Source organism: Eschrichtius robustus, chromosome 16 (genome assembly GCF_028021215.1).
Source record: "Eschrichtius robustus isolate mEscRob2 chromosome 16, mEscRob2.pri, whole genome shotgun sequence".
Classification (NCBI taxonomy): domain Eukaryota; kingdom Metazoa; phylum Chordata; class Mammalia; order Artiodactyla; family Eschrichtiidae; genus Eschrichtius; species Eschrichtius robustus.
In genome coordinates, this window is record NC_090839.1 from 7,945,356 (window position 1) to 7,960,310 (window position 14,955).

Genomic DNA, 14,955 nt, shown 5'->3' on the forward strand with positions numbered 1-14,955 from the left:
CCAGGTGGGATTTTAGCAGGGCCTTTGGGGTTTTATTGGTCAATCTCCATTTTAGGAAATTATGCATTTTTGGAAGGAACATAAATGAAAATGAACCTTCTTAATGTCCCTTTTTTTAGGACTTAGCAAAATTTATTTTTTTCCTAGTGAAAATAATCATTTTGGAAGGGCCTAGCCCCGGGCCTGTCACTGAGAACGTATACCATCAATGTTAATTTGCCTCCCCTTGTAGAAAGAATTCTATCCCAAGGATAGGAGTTTATTCCTCCATTCATTCAGCACATATTTCTCAAGCGTGAGCTATGTGTTAGGCACAGTTCTAGGGCCTGGGAAATAGGACTGCCAAACTTAGCAAGGAAAAATATAGACCATCCAGTCAAATTTGAATCTAAGATATACAATGTACATTTTTAAGTACAATTATGTCCCATGCAATACACTTATACTTAAATAATTATTCATTGTGTATCTGAAATTCAAATTTAATTGGATGTCCTATATTTTATCTGGCAACTCTACTGGGAAGAGAGTCGTGACCGAGACAGACACTATCTCTGCTCCCTCATGCAGTTTTACAGCAATTCTAGCCTCAGAAGCTCGCAAGACTTAATTCCCATCTGGCAGTTCCCTGGTGGGAAAACCTGGGGAATAGAGTGACCATCTCTTTAGAAGTACATCACCTCTGGGGGTCCATTTAGCAGATGTCACTCTGTATTGGAATTGTGTCTTTATTTCCTTGTCATACTCCTCTGCACTTAAGGTCCTTGGTGACAGGTCCTGTGTCTTTTTATCCCTACGTCTCCTGACTCTGTCTAGTAGATGCTCAGCACAGACCAGCTGAATGAACAAGTGAACAAACGCATAAATGGTTGGATTCCATCAAACGCGATGCCAAACCGCACTCATGGCTCATAAGGCAAATATTCACATACCTTCAGAAACACTGGAGATACAGAGAAAACCGTATAGCCAGAATCCCAAGAACATATGGGTGAAGAATGCTCTTTTATTTTAAAATGTTTTGGGAAAGTACACCAGACAAAATAAAGGCTTTTTTGAAAAGGAGGGAGAGGGGAGAGAGTGTGAGAGAGAAATTGTAACCCTCTAAAGAATATAAAGGGAGCTTGGAAAGGTGATTTGTTAACATAATAGGTAATACTGAGTTAAAGCACTGATTTAACTAATGGGGAATATAATAAAATATGATGGCCAACAGTTAAGCAGAACCATAATATTAATAACTGAGGAATACGGTCTAAACAAATAACAAATAATTAAGAGCCATTTTATTGTCAGTACTGTCATACAATTGAAACACTCAGAAGGAAAAACCACAAGAATCGGCAAAAGGATAGATTCAGAGAGGTGCAAGGGACATGGTACCTACAATAGAAAATCATTTTGTGGCATCGACTCCTTTCTGTCCAACTGTAAAAGAGGGAAGAAAACGTCGATATCTATAGAGCAGGTTTCAATTATGCTAATTTTTTTAAGGAAAGAAAAAAGGAAAACCTTTTCAGGAAAAGGTTTCAATTATGCTAAGTTTTTTTTAAGGGGGGGGAAAAAAAAGAAAGGAAAAAAAGAAAAAGACAAATATGGTATTGCAGAGTTTCCCAAGGACCAGTTAGCCAGGACGTGTAGCTTCTTTTCTTCCGCGCTTCCCTTGGGGTCATCCTCTGACCTCCCGGGTGGATCTGTGCCTGACACATCACAAGCGTGTCACACAGCAATTCTTGGCAGTTCCGTCAGTGCTCAGATGGGTAGGCAGGAAAAGTCTCTGTTCGATGAAGCTTCAGAGGGCTGGTGACATCTTTTCCAAAAAAGATTTAGAAATCGGCAGTTAGTTATACTTCAAGAAAGCCCACAGCCAGATCAGCTAATCACAAGTTTCTCTATAGCGGAAATAAGTAACATAGGACACAGGATTTTTTTCCCAGAGGCCACTCACAGGGATATGCAAATGAAAGTCATAAGAGATGGCATGATTAACATATCATTTGCATGTGGCCTTTGCACTGAGCTGTGATCAGACCAGTGGCAGTTAAGGACCTCCTCCTCCTTAATGTTCCGTCTTTTTCAACTCCTACACCCAGAATATTTAGGGGAAATGATATAGAATCAAAGGACTGTGGAACCTTTTGGTGAGGACACTCTTTGGAAACCGGACCAGAAGTAGGACGGTATTATATTTAAACCTAGGAAATCTTGCAGTAAAAGAGGACTTCTTAAAATCCATTTAGCCTTTATTATTTCAGGTTTAAGTTCCAAACCAAGAAAAATGAAGAAGTCGGGAAGGCAACACACAAGGCGACTGTGAGCCCCCTTTGTGACACAGGATAGGGCTGGCAAACTTTCTCTATAAAGGGCCAGATACGAAATATTTTAGATGTTGTAGACTGTATGGTGTCATGGCAACCACTTAACTCTGCTGCCTGTAGCACAAAGGCAACCAGTTAATATGTAAGGAATGGGCGTGAATGTGCCAAGGAAGCGTTGTGAAGAAAAACAGACAGCAGGCTGGATTTGGCCGGGAGGCCAGTTTTCCAGTTCTTGCAGACAGAGCACCATCTGCTGGCTAAGGGTTACAACAAGCAAAGGAATTCACACCGCAGACCAGGTGAACAGCTGTCGGAAGTGAGCAAAGCAAAACCCACACAACAGCACAGCATTCCTGGAACCAAATGTGTGGCTCAAGCCGGCCGAACACACAGGGAGATGGGACCCCTGGAGTGTGTTCACCCCACCAACGTGCGTTCAAAACACTGGCCCTATAGCAAAAAGGTTCACAGTGGCCCCTGGCCCCCGAAGCCTTAAGCTCTACCCCGTTATCACCAGCAGCCCCGGCCTCCAGCACACCCCAGTTGAGTCTCCTTCCGACATACGAAATCGTGGATTTGGATATTTGCAAGCCTCAAATCTGAACCATAAGAAAATTATATATATCTAGTCATACAGTCATTGGTACACAATAGCGGTGATCATTATTAAAGTAATTCGAATATTAAAACATCCCAAATCACTAGAAATCATTTCTTCCAGCCTCCCAGCCATTCTGGACATGAATTCTATTCTCTTTCCAACACACACACACACGCGCACATACACACACACGCTATAACACAGAGAAACTGCATTAATGGGTTTGAGTCCTACAAGTAAAAATCCAGGCAAATCTTTATTACAGTTTGATAAAAATTCCCTGCAGGAAGTAGACAGCGTACAAACAGTATTGATGCAAAATCCATTATCTTCAGTCAAGTGCAAAGCCCTTCCTGAACCTTCAACGGTAGCTCCTTAGACTCTAAAAGTTTTCGAGGAAAGTGACTGACAGCATTCACTTGGGGTCAAGTCGAAATGCATACACCTGCAGCTTCCATCACGATGGTTAACTGAATCTTCCTGGCTTGGTTGGAATGCTGTTTTTAAGCTTAACGCCAGGAGATGGATTGAGAGATTTTTTTTTACATTTTTGCAGTTCACACGAAGGTCACAAGCTGGTAGTGGCCTGTGGATGCCATCTGGGCCCAGCCCTGTTCTCTGGCCTGCGCAGGGCTTGGAACCTTTGGAATTGCTTGTCAATACCTGGATGACTGCGAACTTCCCATAAAGGGCGGATGTCCCTGTTTTCTAGGCCTGCCGTTTTTTACCAGGGACCCCACCACTCAGTCCTGGCATGTCCTCCTGGCCCCTATAGACATGTGAGCTTGAGACCCTGGTTTATTCCTCATCTTTTCACATTTGCTCAGATCTTAATCTATTACTTCTCTCTTACCAGCTGCATATACAAGGTATGTGGCTGTGTTAGAATTAATACTGAAAAATCAGTGTTACAGAGAACACATTTTTGGTTGCCAAGGGGGAGGTGGGTGGGAGGGATGGATTAGAAACTTGGGATTAGCAGACGCAAACTATTATATATAGGACAGATAAACAACAAGGTCCTACTGTATAGCACAGGGAACTATATACAATACCCTGTGATAAACCATAATGGAAAACAATGTGAGAAGGAATGTATGTATGTGTGTAACTAAATCACTTTGCTGTATAGCAGAAATTAACATTGTAAATCAACTATACCTCAATAAAAAATAAATTATAAAAAAGAAAGAAAAACCAATGTTAACTCCTCCAAAGTAGCCACTTGCTCCAAGAATCTATCATCCTTAAAATAAAAATGCAAATCGCATGGCCTGGAACCAACCCTCTGGAGGAGCTATTTCCATCACATGGTATTTGTCTTGGAGACACTTTGGGAGGAGAAGAACTTCCCCCCAAAGGCAAGGACATATGATAAAAGAAAGAGCGAGCCCTGGACTAAAAGTAAGAACACTGAAGTTCTAATGTCTGTCCCTCCACCCAGTGGCTATGTGATCTTGAGCAAGTACTCGACCTCCAAGGGTCTCAGTTTCTGCCTTCATTGGAATGGGGAAGATAGTCCCACTCTTGCCAACTCGAGCTGTTGCCAGGTGAACCAAATAAGCAACACAGCGTGACGTCCCGTAGCGTGACGCAAACATCTGATGCCACTCTTTGACTTCCTAAAATTATCTAAAGTCACATCTGATCAATGATACGTGCCTATTTTTTTCTCTCTTTTTTTTTTGAAACAAGGGATGCTATCTTCCGGGGCAATTCCAACAGAAAGGTTCTAAAATATTGAGCAACGGAGCTCCTTAAGATTAAGAGCAAAATTCCTAAGATGTTAACTTTAAGAAGGAGGTGAGGGCATTTGAGAAGAACATCGCAATGAAGCTGGACACACCCGCTGTCTCCTAAAGGCCCTTATGCACCAGCCACGCCACCGCCTTTCTGCTCTTTGAACATGCCAGCTCGTTTCTACCTCAGGGCCTTTGCACTTGTTGATCTCTCTGTGGACAATGCTTTACCCTGCTTCTCAGTATGGCTGTCTCTTCTCAGACTTCAGGTCTTGGGGTAAATGCTGCAGCCCCTCTAAAGAAGTCCCGTTGTCATCATCCTCCCAAAACCGACAACAGCTCTGCTTCACCATTCTTTACTACAAACACTTTCTTTTCAATCTGACATGGACCAAATTTGAAACTAAATATATGTGTGTAATTACTGACTGTGACTCTCCTTTTTACGATAAGCTGTAGGAGGGCAGAAACAAGCCTGTCTAATAGCCCCAGTGTACCTCCATCACCTAGCACAGTGCTTGGCATAAAGTAGATGCTCAATTAACATTTGCCAAATAAATGAATGCGTCAATGAATGAATGGAGAGATGAAAACCTCAACTCCTTACTAGACGGGTGATCCTGGACACATCACTAACCCTTCAAATTCTGTGTCTTAGCTGCACATGGGTGTAAGATACTCTCAGGTGGCTGCTTTGTGGACTAAATGAGACCATGTACGTTAAGTTCCTAGTGCAAAACCTGGAACACAGCAGATCCTCAAGAAATGGTAGCTTTTATAAAGATACTCAATGAGTATGTCCAGTCTCCCTTGTATGGAACAAATCTGGAGGTATGTTAATGTTTGTTTATATAAAGAAGGAGAAACAAGACTGCATGTTTAAATATATTTGCAGAGCTCTGATTTAAGCAAGACTAAACAGATTTTTTACTACAGGACATCTCAGAGTCTGAAAAATACTGGTTTGCTTTCTGAACCTCCTAAAGGAGAATTTAACATGTAGCATTTTGCCCCAAACTTATTGGAGCATAGTACTTTTCTGGAGGAAGGTGATATCAACCAGGGTTAGGACAATACAGAAGACAATTGGAAAAAGATGACTCTGGTTATTTTATACAATGAATTCTTAAAAGAATCCTGTGAATACGGTGCTCAGCACACTGTTGAATGCTTCCGTTTTATGAATTCCTTCCCAGTTTTCATGATAAACCTCACAAGCTGATTCTGTATATACCTAAACATAGAAGAGAATTTAGTTTTGAAAGCTGGCAAATGGGGTGGGAGAAGCAGTGAAGGTGGATTGAACACGTCTTAGTGCAGGTGGGTGTGTCCGAACCAGCACCTTCCTCTCTCCACCAGAAACGGCAATAATAAGGTGGTAATTCCAAAAGGAACCAGCAGGTGGCTCTCTAGGACTAAATTTGGAGAAGAAAATTTTCTCAGACCAGTCGGATAAATTCCCTCATAAGGGTCTGATTTCCAAGAATAACCACCAGATCTGTCAGAAAACGTCGGCTTGAAATACATTAGGGTAGGTGAATTGGCCAGAGGAATTACAACTCACGGATACCAGCAAAACAAGAAATTACGTGCTGTGTAATCTCATCCTGTGGCACACAAGGTCATGATGTTATTAGTTTTTCTCAATTTCATTTTTTGTCTGGGGGTGGGCAGAAGGGAAGAAGGAGAGCAGGTGGTATATAGGTGGAATAGATGAACTTATCCCATTTATTTGTTGTGTAAATGACCACCCCTGATAATAAGCAAGATAATTTTAGGTAGTCTGTGAATATTTTTTTTAATCTATCAAATTTACTGGTCAGTTGAGCCCCCAACCTGCATACACAGCACGTATTAGCACTGTATCTTAATGAATGTTGGCGACTAAAAAGCAATCCACAAGGTAAAATAAATATGGACAAATCTACACAGAACACGCTGGTGAGGAAATATCTCAGTAAACATCGGTACAAATTAAATATCAAAATAAAATACATTTACGTTAATTCCTACACAGGTAACTAAAGTATGTGAAAACAAATAATTTGATGAAATAACTGGTACCAAAAAACGTATATAAATGAAGCAAAAAAAAAAAAAAATGAAGCAATTACAATGCCATTCTTATGCACAGAAATATTCCAAGATAATAGGACATTTCAGTGAGTATCAGCATGCAGTCAAAACAGGAATAATATAAGAATTCTATTGGAAATTTGTGTTCAATGAAGGTCATACTATATAACAAAGAGCAAACAATAATAGTTTTAATTATCATCTTCAAAACCTAGAACACAATCATCTTCAAAACCCTATAAAATTATCAATCACAAAGTCTGATAATCCATCATCTCTGAGGGAATTCTGTGGCATTTTTTTCTCATCACTGGTATTTATTTCATCAGAAACTAAGCTATCACTATCTTCAAATGACTGTTTTGTAAGTATTACTACTGTGCTCATTTGGGAAATCCATACCAATAAACTTGAACCTAAGTTTACAGTAATGCAGGCAGAACCTTGTTTTATTGTGCTTCACTTTATTATGCTTCGCAGATACTGCATATTTTTAATTGAAGATTTGTGGCACTCCTACATCGAGTAAGTCTGTTGGCACCATTTTTCCTAACTGCATTTGCTCACTTCGTGTCTCCGTGTCACATTTTGGTAATTCTCACGATATTTCAAACTTGTACATTATTATTATATGTATCATGGTGACCTGTGATCAGTGATTTTGATGCTACTACTACGACCTGAAGGCTCAGATGATGGTTAGCATGTTTTAGCAATAAAGTGTTTTTAAATTAAGGTATGTACATCTTTTTTAGACATAATGCTATTGCACACTTAATCGACTACAGTATAGCGTAAACATAACTTTTGTGTCCACTGGGAAACCAAAAAATTTGTGTGACTTGCCTTATCGCAGTATTCGCCTTTTTGAGGTGGTCTGGAATCGAACCCCGAATATCTCCAAGGTCTGCCTGAATCTTTTGAGTATTGAATTATAAAAATAATAGATAACAAACCTAAAGATAAAGATTTATCAAATAAACCCAAATCCAATTCTGATGAGTCATTTGGTTGGTGGCTTGCTATTTTTGACAAAAACAACAGAAACTTCTCAAAGAACATGATTTTTTTCCTTTGCGGTGAGGTTTTGTGTTGCTCTGCTCCACTTCTAAAGATAACATTATCACTACTGTTATTTTGGAATTAGTGGGTCACTCGTCTTTGATGATCATCCCAGACCTGTCAGCTATGTATGGTTTTCCAACCATAATATGGGCTTTTTGCATGCACGTAAATCTGCGTTTTTTGTCGTTGTGGTTTAAAAAAACTATGTCTGTATGCTGGAAAACAGAATTGTTTTCTTCGTAGCAAACAGATGTAGACATTGTCAGAGGTAGTTGTATAAACCCAAGGAGCATACAAACCGCATGCTAACAGTATCTAAAACATCTGCTTTAAACTTAAGAAGATTTTTTAAAATATTAAAGGGTCTGATAAGACCCTTAGCCTTAAAATCATTTCTGAAGAATGCCTACTCGTTTTGGTTAAAGAGAGTTAGATTAGTTAAAGTAAGGATTGTAAAGTGAGCGTCTTCTTCATATGACATTTTCTCTGTCCAGATTGTCCTAAGGATTTTTAAACTCTGGGATATTTGCTAATAAATTCTGAAACTGCAACACATACTAAATATTCATGACATCCACTCTCATCTTTCCAAACATGGTATTCTGGGGAAATCCAGTGATTCATCAACTTTGATACAAGTTGACTATTCTCAAATTACCAGGCTGTCTCTCAGGAATTCAAGCAATTTATCCATTTTCTCTTTAGGAAGCCTACATCACTTTGGTCCTCAACTTTCTTTTGCATTCCAGACACACAGACATACCTTTTTTTTGTAAAGATTTTTTTTGTAAAGACATACCTTTTTTTGTAAAGATTATTTGGGTTTGTGTAGACAGTCAAGTTACAAAGCAACTCCATAGCTTTTTGTGAGTATATGTTCGTAACACATGCTTCTTTTAAACCTTCAGTAATTACTATTGGTATTGGTACAGTTGATCTTATTGTGTATTAGAAAAAATATAGGTAATTGGTATAGCAGTATAAAGACAGTAAAATATACTTTTAAAAATAAATATATTTAAATAGAAGAGACTGAAGAAAATTGAATAATGGTACAAGCGATATGTAAATGACAAAAACTGTGATGATATAAGTCAAATGCTGCAAAAACTTCTGAATTTGTTCTGACATGAAACCAATGGCATTTATAACAACCTGATCTAACCCAACCCTCTCTCTCTGTGTAGATGTGTCTTGGAAGGTCAGCTTATTTATCAATTATCAAGGCAGTCACGTGTCACTCCTACAGGCACTCAGGACATAATTTTTGAGCATCTACACTATGCCATGCTCCCCACAAGTGAACAGAGCCTACAGTCATAAAGACTAGAATGTAAGGACCTTCAGTGCCCTCTTAGCATTATACGGTCGTTCAACAAGTATCCATGGACTCCATGCAAGGCACTGGGGGATAAAATAATGAGGAAAAAACAAAGACACAGGTCTCCTGCCCTCCTTGGCATTACTGCTTCTTGGAAGAGTTAGTCATGAGTCAACTGGCCACACAATTAAATATGAAATGAAAACTGTGGTGGGGCGATATAAAAGAGGGTGCCCTCGTCTGCATCTTTAGGGGTACACACGACTGGAGATTGATTCCACACCAGTTATGATGAAGTCTGGGGGGCCTGCCTTGGAGTCAGGGAGGGCCCTGGAGGTAAGACCTAGAGATGACAAAGAGTTACCTCGGACACAGGGGAAAGGCACAGAATTCCAGGGAGAAAGACCAGGAAAAGCTCTCTGGGGGAGAGATGATCAGCAGGAAGGGCTGAAGGGAAGGCTGGGTGACTAGGGTACAGAGAGCAGGTATCTATGGCCGAGGCCATTGTTTCCTGTGGTCATTCGCTCGTTCTTGCATTCATTTATTTAGCAAGTTTCTGCATACGAACTAGGTGCCATCTCGTAGATATTCCTCCATGTTTGGGGGTCTCGCTCCTCATCAGTGAAAAGGTCTTCAGCAAGAACCCCCTACATATAGGCCTATGCATTTATTTATAAGTTATATACACACAAGGTATCCTTATACATAAAACACACAAAGATACATTTGAAAGGATAAGAAAACGTTTTAACATTTTTCTAGTTGTTCCCCTGGTCCCTCCATGGGCCGTTCCGTACCCTGCTCCAGAGATCACTTTTCTGGAAAAGGGGCCTCTCAGGATTGGCTTAGAGTCACAGCAGAAGCAGAGCCCAGGCCTCCCCGTCCCGCAGTCCGTTCCCCTCCCAGGAGAGCGTGGGTCCCCAGCTTGAGAGTCACGAGCATCACGCATTCGGGGCCGGGCCCCACCCCCCGAGGTCCTGAGGGGGCCTGAACGTCCGCACCGCCGGCGGCATGTTCCCAGGAATGCCGAGCTGCTAGTCATCAGTCAGCTAGACTATTTCCCCAAGCGTGGGCCAGACCTCGTGCCCAGACCCCGTGTAGGTTGTTAGAAGTGCACGCTGCCCAGCCGCTCCCTACACCTTAAAATCTAGCATCTCTGGGGTTGAGGGCCCAAGAATCTGCATTTTAAACAATTCCCCCCAGGACACTGCGATACGGTGTAAGTGACGGGGAGTGAGACCTCGACAGGGGCCAGGCTCTGGGAGGAAGGGGGCTCACCAGCCTGGCGTGCAGCAGAGGTGAGGAGCTGAGCCCTCTCCCCAGCCATCCCCCACCCCAGCCATCTCCCCCCACCCCTCCCCTCCCCGCGCGCAGTCCGCCCGCGCTCACCTTGCAGGCGGTAGAGCTGCCCTGTGCTGTGCTGCCGCGTGATGTGCTGCCAGTAGGCGCTTCGAGGCAAGGGCACCATGGTGCTCAGCGAGGCGGCCCGCTCACTCATCCTCATCTGGAGCTGTGTGAAGGAAGAGAGCGTGTGTCAGCAACCCCGGGGCCGCGAGAGACCTGGCTCAGGGAGCTCCACGCAGGGAGCTGCAGAAGCGCGAGCTGGCCCGTCAGCCAGTCGGCGCGTACGGCCCCGTGGTGGCGGTGGACGCCGGTCGCTTTCACTGACTTCGCAGCATCCGTTCTTCAGCCGGCTGGCAACAGCGCATTGATTTTCCTTGGGGGAACTTCCCTCCAATTCAGCTCAACCCATCCGGTCATGGTCAGACCCCACCACTGATTCTAGGGGTGGCCCGGTGACCTGCGTCAGGCCAATAAGACACAATCCCTGGGGACATTTATTAGGACTTTTGTGGAAGAGAGAATCGGTAGAGGTAAATTAAGGGGTTTTTCTGCCTGTTTTTTTTCACTGCTGAATCCCAGGGTCTAGATTATTTCTGGCACGTGGTAGATGCACAAGAAATACCCATTGAATTAAATGTTTCTGAGCTTTCTTGTGGGGTTGCTGAGAGGACAGGAGATGGGCCTGGAGCCTATCTTGGCACAATAAAGGGAGAACATGCCAGTCATTGGACACTATTCCAAAGGAGACAGCCAAGAAAAGGAGGGGAGAGTCCCGACAAGCTCCACTGAGACCTTGGATCCTACCTGAACCAAGAGACTAGCCTGGGACTTCTCAATTATACAAGCCGATTATTTCTGTTCAGTTTAAGCTGATTTGAGTTGGGTTCTATCACTACTATAAGAAAAAGAGCCTTGCCTGCCCCTACAAGCACCTGATCCGCATTCCAGACACTGAGGGAGGAAGAGGAAGTCGTAGCTTTTGGCACCAAACACCTAGGAGTATCCATCCTGAAAGATACAGTGGCCTGTATCTTTCGCCCCAGGTCCTTGGGGAGTAGTCAGTGGCCTGTCCGAACACATCGGGGGGAAGATTCAAAGAGAAGACAGCTTAGTGGGATGGGCAGGAGGTGACTAGAAGGCAAATGGGGACAATGCACGAAGAAGAGTGGGTGGGGCTCATGATTTGAGGCAGCTGTCCAGCCACCCTCTCCTCTACGCCCTGATCTAGACACAAGCATGATATACTTTTATTGTGTCATAACATGAGAAAGGACAATTCACAATGTTTGATTCCCTGGAATTGCTTGAATATCAAATAACCCACCCTAGTCTTATAAAAATGTGCTCACGGATACATGGATTTATACAGGGATGGGCATTAGGATACAGTTTGCAGTCATGAAAAACTGGGGGCAACTTAAGTCTCCATCACTCAGGACCTGGTTAATTGCAGAGATACATTGGAATATTTGGCAATTGCAAACCAGAGGAAGGCAGATTTACCTCAACTAAAAAGGAAACATTTACATATGGTATCATTAAGGAAACAGTGAATCAGACCACTCCAGTAGAATGCCATTTTAATTGCTCATATGAGGAAAGCTGGCATTAAATATTTATCCATTGGGGTTCAGTGAGATGATACCTGCTTAGCACTTGCCTAGCACAAACTAGGTGCAGGAAAAAATGGAGGATATTATGATGATGAGTATAAACTGCAATGCCCACTGAAAGTTCTTTTTTTAAGAGAAGACTCCCCACTCTACACATCTCATTAACATGGTAGTTCCAGGCATAATTCCTGCATATTCACTCAATAAAGCCAAAATAATATGAGGCTTCACACTCTGGAGAACAAAACTCATTGTAGTTGACGAGACTGACTTTTTTTAAAAAAAGAGTATAACCATCTTTCTAAAGACAATTTTAATTTATATGTCTTGCATTTACATGTGATGGATTGGATTCTTTATCACAATAGCACAATTACCGAAATGAGTCTCCAAGTAGAATTACATAGCACTAGGTTTCATGGGGACATTTTTTCCTAAACATGTCCTGTTAAATCAAAAGGGCAAAAAGCTGAAAACAAAAGCTAGTAAAGAAGTTCTGTGGCTGTTTCTCTATTTCTGCAGACACGAAAGTCTCAAAAGTTTAAGAGCAAAAACCAAAACCAAACAAACCAAAAAAATCTATTTACCAGTGACTTCTGGTGACATTCAACCTCAGTAACATGGAATACAAGAAAATAAAGAGAGGAAACGAACTGAATTCTCATGGTACTGATTGTTAAGATTTTCTTAATATAAAGGGATTATATTTAATGTAATAAAATTTTTAATATAAAGCAAATATTTGGGAAATAGCTATCAAATTCAAATTATTCACTATATTACTGTGAATATATTTCTGCAGCCCAGCATGATCTGACTGTATTTTTAGAAAGCTTATTTAGGAACAAAAATAAAATGACACTAATGTCATGTGTCACAGAGAACATTACAAAGCCAGGTTCTCTGTTTCTTCCTCAAACCTTTGAAACAATATATAATTTTATGAAAGAGGCATTTTAACTGTCTTTGGAGAAAAATGCTGAGAAAAGTCTTCTTATTTAACAATGCAAAAATGTCTGAATTCTCGAAGACTGAGAAGACCCAGGGAGTCATGTGGTGAAGAGTCTAGCTGGAAGGTGTCCGCCTCACGCTTCTTTTTTGTTTTTTATTTCAAATATATCATATCGTTTTTATAACTTATTTTCTTCCCCTGAACAATGTACTGTTAGCATGTTGGCATTTTCTACAACGGCATTTTTAATGTCTACATAGTATTCCATTATATGGACGTATTTGTTTTTGTTTTTTTTTTAACATCTTTATTGGAGTATAATTGCTCTACAATGGTGTGCTAGTTTCTGCTTTATAACAAAGTGAATCAGCTATACGTACACATATATCCCCATATCTCCTCCCTCTTGCGTCTCCCTCCCACCCTCCCTATCCTACCCCTCTAGGTGGTCACAAAGCACCGAGCTGATCTCCCTGTGCTTGCCCTCATCCTTCTTTATTGCTTTAAGTGACCCTTCCCCTCTGAGCTTGCTACCCTTCCCATCTCAGGCTGCACTATGGCGGGGGCCTGCCACTTCCACCCACCTGTGGTGCCTCCCCCCTGCCCCCTTCCCACCACTGCCTTGATCCCTAAGCCTGAGAGCTCCCTCCACCCCTCACCTGGCTAACACCTACCTTCCCTTCAGGAGGTAGCTCAGGAATCAACTCCTGACAACTCTGCCCCCTTAATGACACCAGGTGCTCCTACCAGACATCCCACAGCCCTGCTCTTACTCTGATCATTTCACTGTTTTGTGACAGCAGCTAAACTAGCCCACCTCCTCCTGTAGCCCATGCACTCCAAGAAAGTGGGGATTATATCTTTTACCTCTGTGTCCCCGACACCTATGTGGGGCCCCCAAAGGCTGAACAAATAGAGGATGGATGAATGAGCCAGTGAGCCCAGCTCTTGCCCAGGGAGTAGATCCTAATCGACCCAGCCAATCAGAAGCACTGTTGGCCCAGAGCTGGATTCCTGCTGAAGCTCCAGGTCCAGGTTAAACTAACATGGTTCTCGGGGGCTGTGGGGAACGTGGTAATAAGACGGCATCATTCTAGAGACCCAGACGCAGAGAATGGACTTGAGGACATGGGGAGGGGGAAGGGGAAGCTGGGACGAAGTGAGAGAGTGGCATGGACATACATACACTGCCAAATGTAAAATAGATACCTAGTGGGAATCAGCTGCATAGCACAGGGAGATCAGCTCGGTGCTTTGTGAGCACCTAGAGGGGTGGGATAGGGAGGGTGGGAGGGAGACGCAAGAGGGAGAGGATATGGGAACATATGTATATGTATAGCTGATTCACTTTGTTATAAAGCAGAAACTAACACACCATTGTAAAGCAATTATACTCCAATAAAGATGTTAAAAAAATAAAAAATAAGACTGCATCATTCTACTCTGCCATTCAAGTGATAAGCAGAACCAGGGCCTCGGGGAAAGACCTGCTTATGTGCGTATGCACAATCGGTCAGGACAGTCCGACGGCGGGGGGAGTTCAGCTCTACACGTTTATTCATTCTGCTAACAGTGTTACTCAAGATCCCGCCAGGGAAGAAAGACTAGGCTTTGTGAATGTCAAACAAATGCCTTCTTGTACTTCAATACTCAAACTTTCCCCCTAAACAACAGGGATGCACGTAGGTCTCTTCCTAAACCAGACTGAGCGAGTCCTGACGCTGCCCGGTGGCCTGAGATAATCCATCAACGGATGTAATTGATTGGGTTTCAAGGACACACAAAGCATTGTGCTGCCGAGGGTGGCAGGGAGCCGACCGTGGAGTGGAGACCCGTGCTCCCATTCAGGCTGTGCTCCACATGAGCTGTGTGACACGGGACACATCCCTCCCTCCCCGCGTTTAAGCCTCAAAATCTCCTCTCTCA

The 14,955-nt window shown here is 42.6% G+C and overlaps 1 protein-coding gene across 1 annotated transcript in view; it reads right to left on the reverse strand.

Moving 5' to 3' along the window:
- Positions 1-1,264: 1,264 nt before the first annotated feature.
- The window catches only part of DOK5 (docking protein 5), a 149,805-nt gene continuing 136,114 nt past the window's right edge, over positions 1,265-14,955 (reverse strand). The window contains exons 7-8 of the mRNA XM_068566064.1: positions 10,510-10,630; positions 1,265-1,810 (exon numbers count right to left, since the gene is read on the reverse strand). Coding sequence (XP_068422165.1) covers positions 1,746-1,810; positions 10,510-10,630 — 186 coding nt within the window. The 3' untranslated portion in view covers positions 1,265-1,745. The remainder of the gene's footprint in view (positions 1,811-10,509; positions 10,631-14,955) is intronic.